Source organism: Pleurodeles waltl, chromosome 9 (assembly GCF_031143425.1).
Source record: "Pleurodeles waltl isolate 20211129_DDA chromosome 9, aPleWal1.hap1.20221129, whole genome shotgun sequence".
Lineage (NCBI taxonomy): Eukaryota > Metazoa > Chordata > Amphibia > Caudata > Salamandridae > Pleurodeles > Pleurodeles waltl.
The window spans coordinates 1,125,589,626-1,125,606,876 of record NC_090448.1 but is presented as its reverse complement, the minus strand read 5'-3'; the positions used below and the strand labels follow the sequence as shown (position 1 = coordinate 1,125,606,876).

Genomic DNA, 17,251 nt, shown 5'->3' with positions numbered 1-17,251 from the left:
TGATGGCCATGACCAACCAATTGCTTTCATTAGCAAAAGTTACTCCTGAGAGAGTAGAGTTGGCGTACCATTGAGAGGGAAGCCTTTGCTGTGGTCTGGTCCCTGAAGAGTTGAGGCCATACGTGTCTGGTTCTCACTTCCTTGTTCAAACTGACCAGAGGCCTCTTAGATGGCTAATGAAAATGAAAGGTGAAAATCCCAAACTTTTGAGGTGGTCCATCTCCCTACAGGGAATGAACTTTACAGTGGAACAAATACCTGGTACTGACCACTCCAATGCAGAATGCCTTTCCAAGTTCTTCTGCTTAGACAATGAATACTCTCTTGGGAAAGGTTAGTCTCATTCTCTTTTGTTTGGGTAGGTGGGGGTGTAGGAAAGAGTTTTTTTTTTTTTTTTTTTTACATGGACACTCTCACTGTTTTCCTGGTATTTGATGCAGTTTTGATTGAAAGTGCATTGGGTTCCTGCTAATCAGGTCCCCGGTGTCAGATCTCTTTCCCTAAAACTGTGCAATTGTTCCCTAGTTGGCTGTACTTTCGGCATCCCTGTAAGTTTCTAGTAAATGGTACCCCTAATACCTAGGGCATGGGTACCAAAGAGGGTCCCCAAGGGCTGCAGCATGTATTGTGCAGTCATCATGGACCCCTCACCTAGCACAGGTAGACTGCCAATGCAGGCTGCGTGTCTTGGTGCAGCTAAAAGTGAAAATACTATGTGGCGCGATCTGTGTGCCATGTCCCCTAACACTGCATGCAATATATGTTAGTCGCCTGTACAGCAGGCCTTAGAGCCCTAAGGGGTGCATTGTATTAAATGTGAGGACGTATCTGCAAGAACAGATATGCCCCTGCTGTATCTTTGTCAATTCTCAGACATAATGAGTGAACAGGAAAGCCATTTTAATTACATGTGCTGGACACCGATCTGTACGAGTTCCCCAGCTACATGATGACTTTGCTGAAAATAGGGATGTTTGATATCAAACATCTCGTATTAAAAAAAAATCCCACTAGTGCAAGTGATGGATTTATTACTATACGCATCCAGAAGGCACCTTGAAGGTACCCCCTGAAACCTACCATTTAACTGCGTGCTGGCTGACTAGTTCTAACTAATCTGCCACCACCAGACAGGTTTCTGACCTGCAAGGGTGAGAGGCTTTGCTTTGGGGCAGACAAGAACAAAGCCTGCTCTGGCAGGGGTGTGAGCACACCTCTCCCAACAGGATGATGTGTAAATCTGTGTTCCAAGGCAGGGGGCTTCAAAGATATGTAGATCTTACTTCCCTCAAAGGAGGGGTAAGTAGCCCATTGGTTACTACCCTACACTCCGCAACACCCATAAATTCAGTATTTAGGGAAGCCCCTGGCACCAGGAAATCAGATTTCTGCTGACCTACGAAGAATGACTCAAAGAGCCTCAAAGATTGAGGAAGAAGCACCTGACTTGGCCCAAACCTGCAGGCCTGTTTGCTGTTCCCACTGATTTGTGCCAAAGTCATCGCATCCTGCAAGCTGTTGGGCCTCCAAAAGCCTAGGAGGACTGCCTGCCTTCTACAAAGACCCAGGAACTCCAGTGCAGCAGCGGAGCTGTTTCCCTACATCTTGCAGGCACCCCAAGAGAACTGTGAGGACTCTGGATCTCTGAAAACTCGACACCTGAAAGCACCATTGCACCCCAGCTGCCCAGCCCAAGCAGAATTGGGCTATTTGGGCCAATGTGGTCTTCCGGCCCTCCAGAGAGAAAGCCCACCTTGGACTTGCCCACTGTGGACTCACCAACTCCAACTTTAGCCTCTGTTCGCAGGCCCCCTCAGCCCCAAGTGCTCCTGGTGGAGAAAACCCAGCACCTCAAGACACCTTTGCACCCGTCAACCCTGTCCCGTGTAGAAGAGTACCTAATATTTCCCCACATCCTCATCATCTCAAGATTTGACCCCACTTGTTGGTTCACCTTGACTGGACTCCCAGTCCAAACCTGCTGACCAATCCCCATTGACAAGCACTGGGCCCCCGACACTATGCTTTACCTCTGCTCCCGGCCGCACCAATGCTGCCCGGTGTGACTTGTTGGTATAGCCCTGGACCTTTTCCTATACTTACCTTAAGTCCATGAGATTGGGCCCATAAATCGCTGTACTATACCTGTATGCAGTAGTTTTTCTTTCCTCCGTAATATAACATTGCCGCTTCTGAAAAATGGACTGTCCACTTTTGAAACCTTAAAGTATTTCTCTTGCAGAACGTACTTACCTGATTGCATTGATTCTGGTGCCTAACTATATATGAAGATAGTTGTTAATTTCATACAATTCATTCCGATAAAAAGTGGTATCTGCCTTTCACATGGACCGGTCTGTCACTCGTACATTGTTCTTTCCTCTTCTGGATCCCATCAAGTAGAAGAGACTGCATAGACTAGATACCAGGTGTCTGTTGGATGATTAGGTCTTTGTGGACTTTGCCTTGCACAAAGGCCAAGGCTACTTGCGAAGAGGTTACATGTTGGTTTATCCTCTCTATAAATATCTGCTATGCCAAGAAACCTCCTCTAAGTGACATTCATATTCATGCCCCAAGGGTCATGGCTGTTCCTTCTTCTCTAACCAGCTCATTTTCTATAAAAGATATCAGCACTGGAGAACCAGAGTGTACTTGTAAGTAACTTGTTTTTTGTGGTGGAAACTGTATCTTCTTGCAGATTCATAACTGCCCCTTCCTCCCCTGATGAGTTAGTGTCTTTATTAAAAAAGATGCTGTAGGAAGCTGGCTATTTATGTAGTGCACCTAAGGGGGCACACTATGCAAATAGTCCAATATTTCCAAGTGCGCTCTTTTTTGGTAGGGTGGTCGAGCAACATAGGCTAATAATAGGGGAGTGTTAGGCATTTATTGCACACACTCACAGTCAGTAAGTAGACACACTTTCAACGAAGAAATCCTTAACCAATTTTATAAAATTAACAGATTTAATGTGTATTCAGAATCAGGTAAGTGCTTTTGGAGTGACGTTTTTACACTAGGATAGAAATAGTGCAGATTTGAGACATAAGACTTGAATGTGGTAATTTTATCCCATGGGAGAAACATTCACTGCATAGGGTCATCTACAATCTACTTACTGGACTGTGCTTCACGACTTAAGGTCAGTAGGGGCCAAGGTGCAAGAATGCACCAACAGTTAACTTCTGTCTGCCCTGAGGCAGTGGGTGAAGAGGTGCTTCTTGCGCGTAGCCTCAAACGCTGCCCATTACAGTCAATGGGGAACAGTACCTGTACAGAGAGGCTGTAAGCAAGGACTGGGGGGCAGTCTGGTTGAACCCAAAGGGGGCTTAGGTTTTGAGGGTATCTGGAGGCTAGAGACACCATTGGGTCACTCGTACTCGGGCTCAGGTGCAGTGGTGTTTTGTCTGGCAGGGTCACGCTGACAGAGGCTCTCACGGTTCTCGGTCTTCCACAGAGAGGGTGCAGGTGGGGATTGAGGGACTAGTCCTATAGAACCCAAAGAGGGTCGCCGCTCTTAAGGGTCTGTGGACCACTTGGTTCCTGGGAAATCAGGGTGGGGGGCTTGGGTGGAGAGGTGGTTTGGTCGACAGTCAGAGGCTGTCACTGTTGTCATCTGCTCAACAGAAGAGGGGCAAACAGGACAGCTAGGCCACTTTCGACGTGGGTCTCACTGTCCCTGAAGTCCCTTGACGTGCAGGTTGGTCTTCCACAATGTTGGTGTCTAAACTGGGCACAAGCCCTAGCTGCTGATGCAACTGCTCCGGTACCCAGGATATTGGTGCTGTGGGGATCCTGGAGGTGTCAGTGTCTCGAAACCCGTTGGGGTGACAGGGCTGGCCTCCTAGAACCTCAGTGACCTCTTCCTGGCAGGTTGCTCCCTCGGTGACCCAATGGTCAGCAATACGGTGGACTGGATAGCTGCTTTCGGTAGGGGAGTAGCCACACTACTCCAAGAGAGATCTCTCTGGTTGTTGAGTTGCTGGGCAGTCCTTCACGGGTTTGGGAAGATTTGTCCAGCTCTTTGCAAAGTCAGTCCCAGTGATTATCGAAGTGCAAGAAGCTTGGCAGGGTTTGGCGCCAATCTTTGGTGCAGGTCTTCAGTTCTCGATCTCTTGGTCCTTCCTATTACTTACTTAGTTTCCAGTAGTCAAAGTCTTGACTTGATCTGCTTTCCTGGTGTCAGGGGGCCACCTAAATACTAAAAGGAGGGTGCAAGGTAATATCCAATGTGCTACTTACCTCTGGGGTCAGTACACCCCTATATAGCCACTTCCTTCAAGGAGTGGGCCTAACCCAGTCCCGGAGTTCCTAATGTCACACCACACAGAATGGTGTGTGTGACTAGCCTGATAGTGTAACACACCTCCTGACTATCTAATTTCCCACCTGCCCTGGTGACAAATGGGCCCCAGAGCAGGGTGTAGCATTCTCCAGATCTGGGGAAGCCTGGGTCGCATTTTAAAGGCGGCAGGGGCTTTGAAGCTTCTGGCCTTGATATACTGATTTACTAGCTTTCCTGCTGGAGGAGGTGATCACACCTCCTGCCAGACTAGGCATTGTTCTAACCTCCTGAGGGCTGGCTCTCACCTGCAGGGGGTCAGAAATGTGTCTGTGGTGGCAGGTTGGACGGTTCCAGTCAGCCAGCACACTAGAGGACTAGTAAGTTTTCAGGGGGCACCTTCAAGGTGCCCTCTGGGTGCATGTTATAATAAAGCTAGTACTGGCGTCAGTACAGATTTATTAAAACAAGGCATTTGATACCAAACACCATAGGTTTCAGTGAGGCCATTACGTAGCTGGTAACTCATTTTGACCAGTGCCCAGTACGTACCTTAAGATGGCTTCCCTGCTCTAGTAATATCTAACAATGGTACTTTACAGAGGCATCTGCTCATGCAAATATGTCCTCACATGCTAGTATGCACCCTGCCAATGGACTGCTGTAAGAGTGACTTACATATAGCCCATACAGTGTCTTTGGCATGACACACAGGAGAGTGCCATGTCATGTTTTCAAACATGGTTTCCACCATGTCACGCAACCTGCAATAGCAGTATATGTCTAATGTAGGTGTGGGACCCTTAGGGTGGCATAAGAGGGTACTAAAGTCCCTGTCACTTGGATTGCAATTAGACAATACCTTGTTTTAGGGTAAGAGCACTGGCACTGAGGTCCGGTTAGCAGGCCTTAGTGAACTGTCAGAGTCGAAAAACTAGCAGCTGAAAAGGGGGCAAAAGTGTGGTGGGGGTATCGGCAAAGAGAAGTTCAGTTTCTTACAGATGCTAAGGTACTATGTGCTGAAGTTCCTGCTGTCAACTGTGTTCTCTAAGTTCCTCTCTGCACAGCTTGGTGGGGTGTGGAAAATTACCGTGAACTGATGCCTGTATGCAAGTTTTCACCTCAAAATTCCTGATGTCACGTCCTGGGCAGGCGAAGTGGCTTCTGAAGCAGCATGAGGCCACATGGTGGCATGGAAGAACTATTGATTGGTTAAAAGTTTCCAGATCCAGTCTGGGGCATGCAAGGATTTTTTTTTGTGTTTTTTTTTGTAAGGTGAGGAATTTGTGGGAGGACGTGTTATCCACCAGAAATTTTTCTTTCTGTAGAGCTAAGAAAATAAACCTTTCATAAACATATTTCTCTGCTGTTAAGGAGATAAGATTAAAATAGTAGTATCAAGCATCACATTCTTCAAAGGTTCTCGAGGCGTGAAACTTGAAATTGATCCTTGGTTGGACTGGTCGCTACCAATTTATTTCTTACTCTTCACTATATTACTTTTTGTAACCCCCACCCCCTTTCCCCACATTTGTTGCTGTGTTATAAAAGTAGTACAATAAAGCGCTTAAAACTGGGTCATAAATCAGATGCCCTTCTCATTAAACCCACCTAGTGAAGTAGACATTCAGACCCCAGATTTTACCCACCTAACGGAATATCTGTCACATGTGTGTGTGTGTGTGTCCTGTGACAGTATTCTGTCTGTTTTTCCAGAGTGACATAACCTGACACAAGTTCTCTAAACCTGCTTGCTTACAGTATTGCAAAAATAATATACACATTCACTACAGTATGATTGAAGTGGTTGGAGTGCTGCTGCGTTTATATTGAGAGAGTTCTGGGTGAAAATACATTACTTCAAAGTTTATTATTATTTAAGTTTTAGGGTAGAAAACATGAGCTGGTGCGACACAGTGGGTGCGCTGTCTAGATAGCCACAAATAATATATTCTGAATTCACTCTGTATACTGCCTTCTCCTTACCTGCTCCTTCTCTTTTCAAGGTATGGACGGGTCAACTATGTGCTGGCTCGAAGACTGGAGCTTCTGCGTGAGGTTGGGCGGCTGCAAGAGAGTCTTGGTGTCCCAGGCGATGTTTCGTATACTTGTGAGACAGCTGGCCACTTCTTCCTATATCAGGTAACGTATTGGTGACGTTTGTGAATAACCCAGCGTTGAACTTCCAGATGGTGGAGAGTAAAATGGTGCTGATTTGTGTTGCTAAGTAATCCATCAGTGTCACAAAATCAGTAGGTGTGATGGAGTGTGACTAAGCTCTGCCACTAAAGTTTGTTCCACAAGTAATTCCCAGTTATTAAAATGCTGGAGATATGGCACTGTTCCCTCTGTCCTTAGGAGTCATTCACAAAAAATCTAAATTTCTTTTGTCTTCTGTTTCGCTTTACAATTATTTTCCAACATGTAACCTTGAAAATTCACAAATAGCATGCTTAACTACACAGATTCATAACTGCATACAAAAACTGACACCACAGCCCTATGATAACAAAATAAAAGTTGTAGTGACTGTCTGCTACTGCACATTTTACGTCTCGCTTTAGCAGTCATCAGTTCATGGAACATTTGATTTATACTTTAAACACTGGTCGACAGCTGTTAATGTTTCCAGCAGTTAATTTTGTTCTTAAGGAAATTAAGTTTTTAAGGATACTTTGGAATGACAACAGGACTTAGTGATTTCTTGTCAGTGCTTCATTCTTTAATTAGATGCAACCATTGTGTGAATTTTTGGTGAAGGCTGAATCTTCTAGTTGCAGACTCCTTACGTTTGAATTCTCCCAAAGCGTCAGACTGGATCGGAATATTTTTTTTGTTCAGTACTCCTGCACGTCGTGAGGTGGCGTCAATGGGCTCTGCATCCATCGTCTGCGCCGGATAGGACGTTATGGTTCCTATATAGACGCCACCCCAGCGCGCTGATGTTAGTTCTTTTCTTACTGCATTAGCAAGCGCTGATCCGAAGAAAGCTACCCATCAGTCACATTTTGACTGCCTTTTTTTTCACTTTTCTCCATAATTTGTTGAATATTCTACTCCTGGTGCATTGAGGATGTCCTCCAGAAACACTGGCTTCAAGCCCTGTGGATCCTGTCATCGAGGGGTTGTCCCTGACGGATCCACACCTCATGTGTCTTTGGTGCCTAGAGTGTGACCACAAAACCGGAGTCGTGCTCCGAGTGTCGGGCCATGCATCCGAAGGCTTTGAGGGAGCGGGTGCAGCAGTTGATGGCGGCGCGACGCTCAAGACTGTGCAAGTCGAGATCTCTGTTGAGAAGGAAGGTCTCGAGATCGGTGGCGGAGTCCTCCATTGTCGTCATTCCACTTCAAGTCCTTGGGAGATTGGGTAAGTCAAGCCTTAAGAAGAAGTCCAAGAAGTCAAAGCGTTCTTCGACTTCTCCACATCTGTCGGCCGTTGAGACGAGGGAGTGTCAACACTCTAGGCCTCGTTCTGCAGAACCTGCATGTAAGGAAATGCCTCCTTGGCATGGTTGCCCCCTGACTTTTTGCCTTTGCTGATGCTATGTTTACAATTGAAAGTGTGCTGAGGCCTGCTAACCAGGCCCCAGCACCAGTGTTCATTCCCTAACCTGTACTTTTGTATCCACAATTGGCAGACCCTGGCATCCAGATAAGTCCCTTGTAACTGGTACTTCTAGTACCAAGGGCCCTGATGCCAAGGAAGGTCTCTAAGGGCTGCAGCATGTCTTATGCCACCCTAGAGACCTCTCACTCAGTACAGACACACTGCTTGCCAGCTTGTGTGTGCTAGTGAGGACAAAACGAGTAAGTCGACATGGCACTCCCCTCAGGGTGCCATGCCAGCCTCTCACTGCCTATGCAGTATAGGTAAGACACCCCTCTAGCAGGCCTTACAGCCCTAAGGCAGGGTGCACTATACCATAGGTGAGGGTACCAGTGCATGAGCATGGTACCCCTACAGTGTCTAAACAAAACCTTAGACATTGTAAGTGCAGGGTAGCCATAAGAGTATATGGTCTGGGAGTTTGTCAAACACGAACTCCACAGCACCATAATGGCTACACTGAAAACTGGGAAGTTTGGTATCAAACTTCTCAGCACAATAAATGCACACTGATGCCAGTGTACATTTTATTGCAAAATACACCCCAGAGGGCACCTTAGAGGTGCCCCCTGAAACTTAACCGACTATCTGTGTAGGCTGACTAGTTCCAGCAGCCTGCCACACTAGAGACATGTTGCTGGCCCCATGGGGAGAGTGCCTTTGTCACTCTGAGGCCAGTAACAAAGCCTGCACTGGGTGGAGATGCTAACACCTCCCCCAGGCAGGGGATGTAACACCTGGCGGTGAGCCTCAAAGGCTCACCCCTTTGTCACAGCACCGCAGGACACTCCAGCTAGTGGAGTTGCCCGCCCCCTCCGGCCCCGGCCCCCACTTTTGGCGGCAAGGCCGGAGAAAATAATGAGAATAACAAGGAGGAGTCACTGGCCAGTCAGGACAGCCCCTAAGGTGTCCTGAGCTGAGGTGACTCTAACTTTTAGAAATCCTCCATCTTGCAGATGGAGGATTCCCCCAATAGGGTTAGGATTGTGACCCCCTCCCCTTGGGAGGAGGCACAAAGAGGGTGTACCCACCCTCAGGGCTAGTAGCCATTGGCTACTAACCCCCCAGACCTAAACACGCCCTTAAATTTAGTATTTAAGGGCTACCCTGAACCCTAGAAAATTAGATTCCTGCGACAACAAGAAGAAGGACTGCCCAGCTGAAAACCCCTGCAGAGGAAGACCAGAAGACAACAACTGCCTTGGCTCCAGAAACTCACCGGCCTGTCTCCTGCCTTCCAAAGAACTCTGCTCCAGCGACGCCTTCCAAAGGGACCAGCGACCTCTGAATCCTCTGAGGACTGCCCTGCTTCGACGACGACCAGAAACTCCCGAGGACAGCGGACCTGCTCCAAAAAGACTGCAACTTTATTTCAAGGAGCAGCTTTAAAGACCCCTGCAACTCCCCGCAAGAAGCGTGAGACTTGCAACACTGCACCCGGCGACCCCGACTCGGCTGGTGGAGAACCAACACCTCAGGGAGGACCCCCGGACTACTCTCCGACTGTGAGTACCAAAACCTGTCCCCCCTGAGCCCCCACAGCGCCGCCTGCAGAGGGAATCCCGAGGCTTCCCCTGACCGCGACTCCCTGAAACCTAAGTCCCGACGCCTGGAAAAGACCCTGCACCCGCAGCCCCCAGGACCTGAAGGACCGGACTTTCACTGGAGAAGTGACCCCGAGGAGTCCCTCTCCCTTGCCTAAGTGGAGGTTTCCCCGAGGAAGCCCCCCCTTGCCTGCCTGCAGCGCTGAAGAGATCCGTTGATCTCTCATAGACTAACATTGCGAACCCGACGCTTGTTTCTACACTGCACCCGGCCGCCCCCGCGCTGCTGAGGGTGAAATTTCTGTGTGGGCTTGTGTCCCCCCCGGTGCCCTACAAAACCCCCCTGGTCTGCCCTCCGAAGACGCGGGTACTTACCTGCAAGCAGACCGGAACCGGGGCACCCCCTTCTCTCCATTCTAGCCTATGCGTTTTGGGCACCACTTTGAACTCTGCACCTGACCGGCCCTGAGCTGCTGGTGTGGTGACTTTGGGGTTGCTCTGAACCCCCAACGGTGGGCTACCTTGGACCAAGAACTGAACCCTGTAAGTGTCTTACTTACCTGGTAAAACTAACCAAAAACTTACCTCCCCCAGGAACTGTGAAAATTGCACTAAGTGTCCACTTTTGAAATAGCTATTTGACAATAACTTGAAAAGTATACATGCAATTGAAATGATTCAAAGTTCCTAATGTACTTACCTGCAATACCTTTCAAACAAGATATTACATGTTAAATTTGAACCTGTGGTTCTTAAAATAAACTAAGAAAATATATTTTTCTATAACAAAACCTATTGGCTGGATTTGTCTCTGAGTGTGTGTACCTCATTTATTGTCTATGTGTATGTACAACAAATGCTTAACACTACTCCTTGGATAAGCCTACTGCTCGACCACACTACCACAAAATAGAGCATTAGTATTATCTATTTTTACCACTATTTTACCTCTAAGGGGAACCCTTGGACTCTGTGCATGCTATTCCTTACTTTGAAATAGCACATACAGAGCCAACTTCCTACACTGCACCAGGTCCGAATCCAAGTATCCCCCTAGTTTCCTGTGAGCCACAGAGGCCCCTGCCCAACTTAGAGAGTATTACAAGGTCATGCACCTTATTTTTGTACAGCCAGATACCGCTGGAGTGTTTTTGGGCTCCTTAGAGTAAGCAAGGGCCCCTTTGGGTTCTGTGCCAGCGGCTTCGGCCTCAACACTGAGGGGCATCCAAGGATCCAGTCCTGGATCTGGACCAACATCAGTCGTACCACCCCTACCTTCCCTGACGCTGAGGCTCCCAGCGCCGTCCGTGCCCATCCTCATTGTGATCCCTGACTCTGACATAGAGCCAACTCCAAAGCTGGCAGGAGCCTTTCCCCCCAGATCGGCTCCTGAGTCCTTTTTCTATGGGCTAGGTCTTGGGGATAAATGGAAGGGGTCGCTGTACACTTTAGAATACCAGCTCCATGATGCTATAGACTTTCATGAAAACTTGGTTGAGGCCAGTGGACTGGATATTTTTCTAAATACTAGCATGCTTTCTCCCCCTTCCATGGCAACGGAGGAGAGAGACTCTTGTGTTGTGGTGGTGAGAAAAGTAGCTGAGGTTCCGGAACTTCAACTGACTTTGGTGTCCGTCAAGACTAATCTCTTGGCATAGGTGCTACTACAGGGTGCTGGTACCTCAGAACCCCTACTCCCATTTAATGAGGCCCTCAAAGGCGTCCTACTGGTTACCTGCTCCAAACCCAGCACAGCGGCTCCTGTGAACAGGACAATTGCTGGCTGCCTTCTCCCTGCACTGGCGATCCAAGTTTCTTGACACAGCACCCCAGCCCTGAGAGCTTGGCGGTCCAAGCCTCTACTTCCGGATAGGGAATCCAAAAGGTGGGACTCACTTGAGAAGAAGATCTTTTCTTCCGCCAGCCTTGCACTGCGTTCCGTGAACACCGCATGCCTTATGGACCGTTATTCCAACATGTTGTGGGACATGGTTGCGCAAGTGTTGCCACAGGTCCTGGAGAAGGCATGGGCTGTACTTTCTCAGGCTGTGAGAGACGCAGTGAAGTTTACAATCTGTTGTGGATTGGTCGTAACTGACTTGTGGGGCAGAGCTGTTCCAGCAACAGTGGCTCTGAGTCACCACACCTTGCTTAGGACATCTCGTTTTTCAGGGGATGTCCAAGCTTGTTTGATAGACATGCCCTTTGATAGCACTCATCTCTTCGGAGACAAGGCAGACTTGTGCGCTCGATCGCTTCAAGGAGTCTTGGGCAATGGCTAGGTCCTAGGACCTTGCGGCAATTACCCCACCCCCGGTCTTCCTTTCGCTGCATTTGTGGCTATGGAGGGGGCCTCCAACCGTTTCTATTCCTGACCAGCCACCGTCCCATGCATCCTGCCCAGCCTTTTCTTGGCTGAGGGTGCCAGATCCATCGACCTCGTGGATCAGGTAGACAGCGGTCTGGACAGTTCCTCCCCTCACCCCCTGCAGCAGTCTCTAAACCTTCCTAGTCTCCACTAAGGGCCAGTTGGTGGCAGGATTCGCCATCACCTGCTCCGCAATCCAGCACGTCAGATAGGTGGGTTTTGCAGATAGTTCAAAGGGGCTACTCCCTCCCCTTCAAGACTATCCCTCGATCCATGCCACCATCCCACGATCGGATGATAGAGGATCACTGGTCCCTTCTCCGCGGGGAAGTTATGGCTCTCTTGACCAAGGGAGCAATAGAGAGGGTTACCATCCAGAATTAGGTTGTGGTTGTTATTCCTGCTACTTCCTGGTCCCCAAAAAGGACAAGGGCCACTGCCCAATCCTAGCCCTTCGGTCCCTCAATCTCTTCCTCAAGAAGGAAAAGTTCAAGATGCTCACCTTGGCTCCGGTTCTGCCTGTCCTTGACCCAGGAGACAGGATGGTAGCATTGGACTTGCATGACACTTATTTTCATATCTCTGTCTTGCATGCCCACAGACGTTACTTGCAGTTCATGATAGGCCACAAGTACTTTCAGTTTACCATGCTCCCCTTTGGCCTTACTAGTGCCCCTCTAGTGTTCAGCAAGGTGATGGTGGGGGTTGCAGCTCATCTGCGGAGATCAGGGGTTCCAGTCTTTCCCTATCTCGATGACTAGCTGTTGAAGGTGGGCTTGGCCCAGGCTCCCATCTCCCACCTCCAGACTACGGCGGACCTCCTGCATTTGCTGGGATTCACTATAACCATCTTAAGATCACACCTGACTCCCTCTCAGACATTTCTTTTCATTAGAGCAGTTCTGGACATAGTGCAGTTTCGGGCTAGTCCAGGATATTCAAGCGATGATACCAATGTTTCAGCCTCTATCCTGGAATTCAGTGAGAGTGAAACTGAGGCCGCTAGGCCTCATGGCCTTCTGCATCCTGCTGGTGACACATGCATATGCGGGCTCTGCAACAGGACCTGAAGTTCAAGTGGGGCACGGCATTAGTGGAATCTCTCTGACAAAGTCCAGATCTCGGAAGGAACTGCGAACGATCTGCAGTGGTGGGGAACGAATCGCGATTGGGTCACAGGCAGATCTCTCTCCCTTTCCTAGCCAGATCTGACAGTAGTGACGGATAGGTCGCGCCTAGGATGGTGTGTCAATCTGGGAGAGGTGGAGATGAGAAGCATCTGGTCTCTAGCGAAATCCAGACTCCACATTAAACTTTTGGAGCTCCGTGCAAACCGGCTAGCACTGAAAGCATTTCTTCTCTCTATCAGGGGAAAGATGATGCAGGTGTTCACGGACAACACCACGCCATGTGGTACTGCAAAAACCAGGGCAGGGTGGGTGTAGGAAGTTGGCTCTGTATGTGCTATTTCAAAGTAAGGAATAGCATGCACAGAGTCCAAGGGTTCCCCTTAGAGGTAAAATAGTGGTAAAAGAGATAATACTAATGCTCTATTTTGTGGTAGTGTGGTCGAGCAGTAGGCTTATCCAAGGAGTAGTGTTAAGCATTTGTTGTACATACACATAGACAATAAATGAGATACACACACTCAGAGACAAATCCAGCCAATAGGTTTTTATATAGAAAAATATCTTTTCTTAGTTTATTTTAAGAACCACAGGTTCAAATTCTACATGTAATATCTCATTCGAAAGGTATTGCAGGTAAGTACTTTAGGAACTTCAAATCATCAAAATTGCATGTATACTTTTCAAGTTATTCACAAATAGCTGTTTTAAAAGTGGACACTTAGTGCAATTTTCACAGTTCCTAGGGGAGGTAAGTATTTGTTAGGTTAACCAGGTAAGTAAGACACTTACAGGGCTTAGTTCTTGGTCCAAGGTAGCCCACCGTTGGGGGTTCAGAGCAACCCCAAAGTCACCACACCAGCAGCTCAGGGCCGGTCAGGTGCAGAGTTCAAAGTGGTGCCCAAAACGCATAGGCTAGAATGGAGAGAAGGGGGTGCCCCGGTTCCGGTCTGTTTGCAGGTAAGTACCCGCGTCTTCGGAGGGCAGACCAGGGGGGTTTTGTAGGGCACCGGGGGGGACACAAGTCCACACAGAAATTTCACCCTCAGCGGCGCGGGGGCGGCCGGGTGCAGTGTAGAAACAAGCGTCGGGTTCGCAATGTTAGTCTATGAGAGATCTCGGGATCTCTTCAGCGCTGCAGGCAGGCAAGGGGGGGGTTCCTCGGGGAAACCTCCACTTGGGCAAGGGAGAGGGACTCCTGGGGGTCACTTCTCCAGTGAAAGTCCGGTCCTTCAGGTCCTGGGGGCTGCGGGTGCAGGGTCTCTCCCAGGCGTCGGGACTTTAGGTTCAAAGAGTCGCGGTCAGGGGAAGCCTCGGGATTCCCTCTGCAGGCGGCGCTGTGGGGGCTCAGGGGGGACAGGTTTTGGTACTCACAGTATCAGAGTAGTCCTGGGGTCCCTCTTGAGGTGTTGGATCGCCACCAGCCGAGTCGGGGTCGCCGGGTGCAGTGTTGTAAGTCTCACGCTTCTTGCGGGGAGCTTGCAGGGTTCTTTAAAGCTGCTGGAAACAAAGTTGCAGCTTTTCTTGGAGCAGGTCCGCTGTCCTCGGGAGTTTCTTGTCTTTTCGAAGCAGGGGCAGTCCTCAGAGGATGTCGAGGTCGCTGGTCCCTTTGGAAGGCGTCGCTGGAGCAGGATCTTTGGAAGGCAGGAGACAGGCCGGTGAGTTTCTGGAGCCAAGGCAGTTGTCGTCTTCTGGTCTTCCGCTGCAGGGGTTTTCAGCTGGGCAGTCCTTCTTCTTGTAGTTGCAGGAATCTAATTTTCTAGGGTTCAGGGTAGCCCTTAAATACTAAATTTAAGGGCGTGTTTAGGTCTGGGGGGTTAGTAGCCAATGGCTACTAGCCCTGAGGGTGGGTACACCCTCTTTGTGCCTCCTCCCAAGGGGAGGGGGTCACAGTCCTAACCCTATTGGGGGAATCCTCCATCTGCAAGATGGAGGATTTCTAAAAGTTGGAGTCACTTCAGCTCAGGACACCCTAGGGGCTGTCCTGACTGGCCAGTGACTCCTCCTTGTTGCTTTCTTTGTTCCCTCCAGCCTTGCCGCCAAAAGTGGGGGCCGTGGCCGGAGGGGGCGGGCAACTCCACTAAGCTGCAGTGCCCTGCTGGGCTGTGACAAAGGGGTGAGCCTTTGAGGCTCACCGCCAGGTGTTACAGCTCCTGCCTGGGGGAGGTGTTCGCATCTCCACCCAGTGCAGGCTTTGTTACTGGCCTCAGAGTGACAAAGGCACTCTCCCCATGGGGCCAGCAACATGTCTCTGGTGTGGCAGGCTGCTGGAACTAGTCAGCCTACACAGACAGTCGGTTAAGTTTCAGGGGGCACCTCTAAGGTGCCCTCTGGGGTGTGTTTTGCAATAAAATGTACACTGGCATCAGTGTGCATTTATTGTGCTGAGAAGTTGGATACCAAACTTCCCAGTTTTCAGTGTAGCCATTATGGTGCTGTGGAGTTCGTGTAAAACAGACTCCCAGACCATATACTCTTATGGCTACCCTGCACTTACAATGTCTAAGGTTTTGTTTAGACACTGTAGGGGCCCAGTGCTCATGCACTGGTACCCTCACCTATGGTATAGTGCACCCTGCCTTAGGGCTGTAAGGCCTGCTAGAGGGGTGTCTTACCTATACTGCATAGGCAGTGAGAGGCTGGCATGGCACCCTGAGGGGAGTGCCATGTCGACTTACTCATTTTGTTCTCACTAGCACACACAGGCTTGTAAGCAGTGTGTCTGTGCTGAGTGAGGGGTCTCTAGGGTGGCATAAGACATGCTGCAGCCCTTAGAGACCTTCCTTGGCATCAGGGCCCTTGGTACTAGAAGTACCAGTTACAAGGGACTTATCTGAATGCCAGGGTGTGCCAATTGTGGATACAATGGTACATTTTAGGTGAAGGAACACTGGTGCTGGGGCCTGGTTAGCAGGGTCCCAGCACTCTTCTCAGTCAAGTCAGCATCAGTATCAGGCAAAAAAGTGGGGGGTAACTGCAACAGGGAGCCATTTCTTTACCCAAGCCCCCCCCAGCCCACAGACCAGGAGACTCAGCCCAAGCTGGGAGAGTCTTCCTAGTCTGTCAGGCGAGGAAGAGTAGGAGAAATAGGCTGGTTAGTTGCAGGGCCTACTCTGCCTTACATCCTTCTGTTCAGGTCATTCCCTTTGGGGAACTGACCTACTTCCACAGTGATAGGACCTAGTCTGAATTGCCTCTTGTCTGCCTCTTCAATGTCTCCACCCATTCTTTCTATTTTGGTCTTAGAGGTATCCACCTCTGCTAACCTTATCTTGGCCAGGGTTACCCCTAGCTTACCCAGAGAGGTTACCCAGAGCTGGAGTAACCCCACCATGACTAATAGGGTCAGGGGGCCTAACTTGCTATTTGGCATGGGGTCAGACCACCATGCTAAGGATAGTGCAGCCATAAAGGCTAGCACCCAGCAGAGGCCACTGACAGCTGTCAGTGCCCAGAACCACACCTTTAGCTCTTCACCTAAAAGGGAAGGGGCTAAGTTACAGGCCTCTTTGGGTTCAGGTTGCCTGTCTGCTGTATTAGAGTGGGGGGTTACCACATCTTGTAGTAAACACCCTTCTTCCACTCTTTCTTCTGTTAGCTGAGGAGCCACCCACTCAGGTTTAACAGTTGCCTGACTAGCCAGGACTTCTTGTGGGTCAGGTTGGACTTTATCAGGGCCATTTTTGGAGTTCTCCCCTACTGGAGCAGAATCTCCTTGGCTTGCTGTAACCTTGGCTAAAGGTTGTCCACCCTTCCTACTCTGTTTTCTTTTCTTCTTCTTCTGGGGCCTGCTTGCATTTACTGCAGAGGCAGGACTTCCAGAATCCTTGGGAGAGGACTGGCACTGGACCAGTTCCTCTCTTGGGCTCTGACTAACCTCTGGGTAGTCATTTCCAAGGAGACAATCAAGGGGGAGGTCTGTACTGACTACTACCCTTCTCCAGCTAAGAGTGCCACCCACTTCTATGGGCACTAAAGCCACAGGCCTCTTAGTGACCCTGTCTAGGCTAACTCTTACCCTGGCAGTCTCACCTGGGATGTACTGGTTTGAGAGCACCAGCCTGTCATGCACAATAGTGTGACTGGCACAAGTGTCTCTCAGGGCAGTGGTTGGGATTCCATTCACCAGTAGGTGGTGGAAGTGTCTACTTCCCTCTGGAATCTCCAACTCACCTGTTGGGCCCTGTTTCCAGTTGAAGGCTATGAAGACCTCCTCATCTGAGGAGTCATCTCCCATGGCTACACTGGTTACCCCTGGAATTTTGTTCTGGGGTTTGTTTTTGGGACAAGAAGTGTCCTTGGTGTGGTGCCCAGACTGTT

General features: G+C 49.4%; 1 protein-coding gene across 1 annotated transcript in view; it reads left to right on the top strand.

Moving 5' to 3' along the window:
• The window catches only part of AQR (aquarius intron-binding spliceosomal factor), a 576,085-nt gene that overhangs the window by 329,807 nt on the left and 229,027 nt on the right, over positions 1–17,251 (top strand). Inside the window, exon 25 of the mRNA XM_069208869.1 lies at positions 6,292–6,427. Coding sequence (XP_069064970.1) covers positions 6,292–6,427 — 136 coding nt within the window. The remainder of the gene's footprint in view (positions 1–6,291; positions 6,428–17,251) is intronic.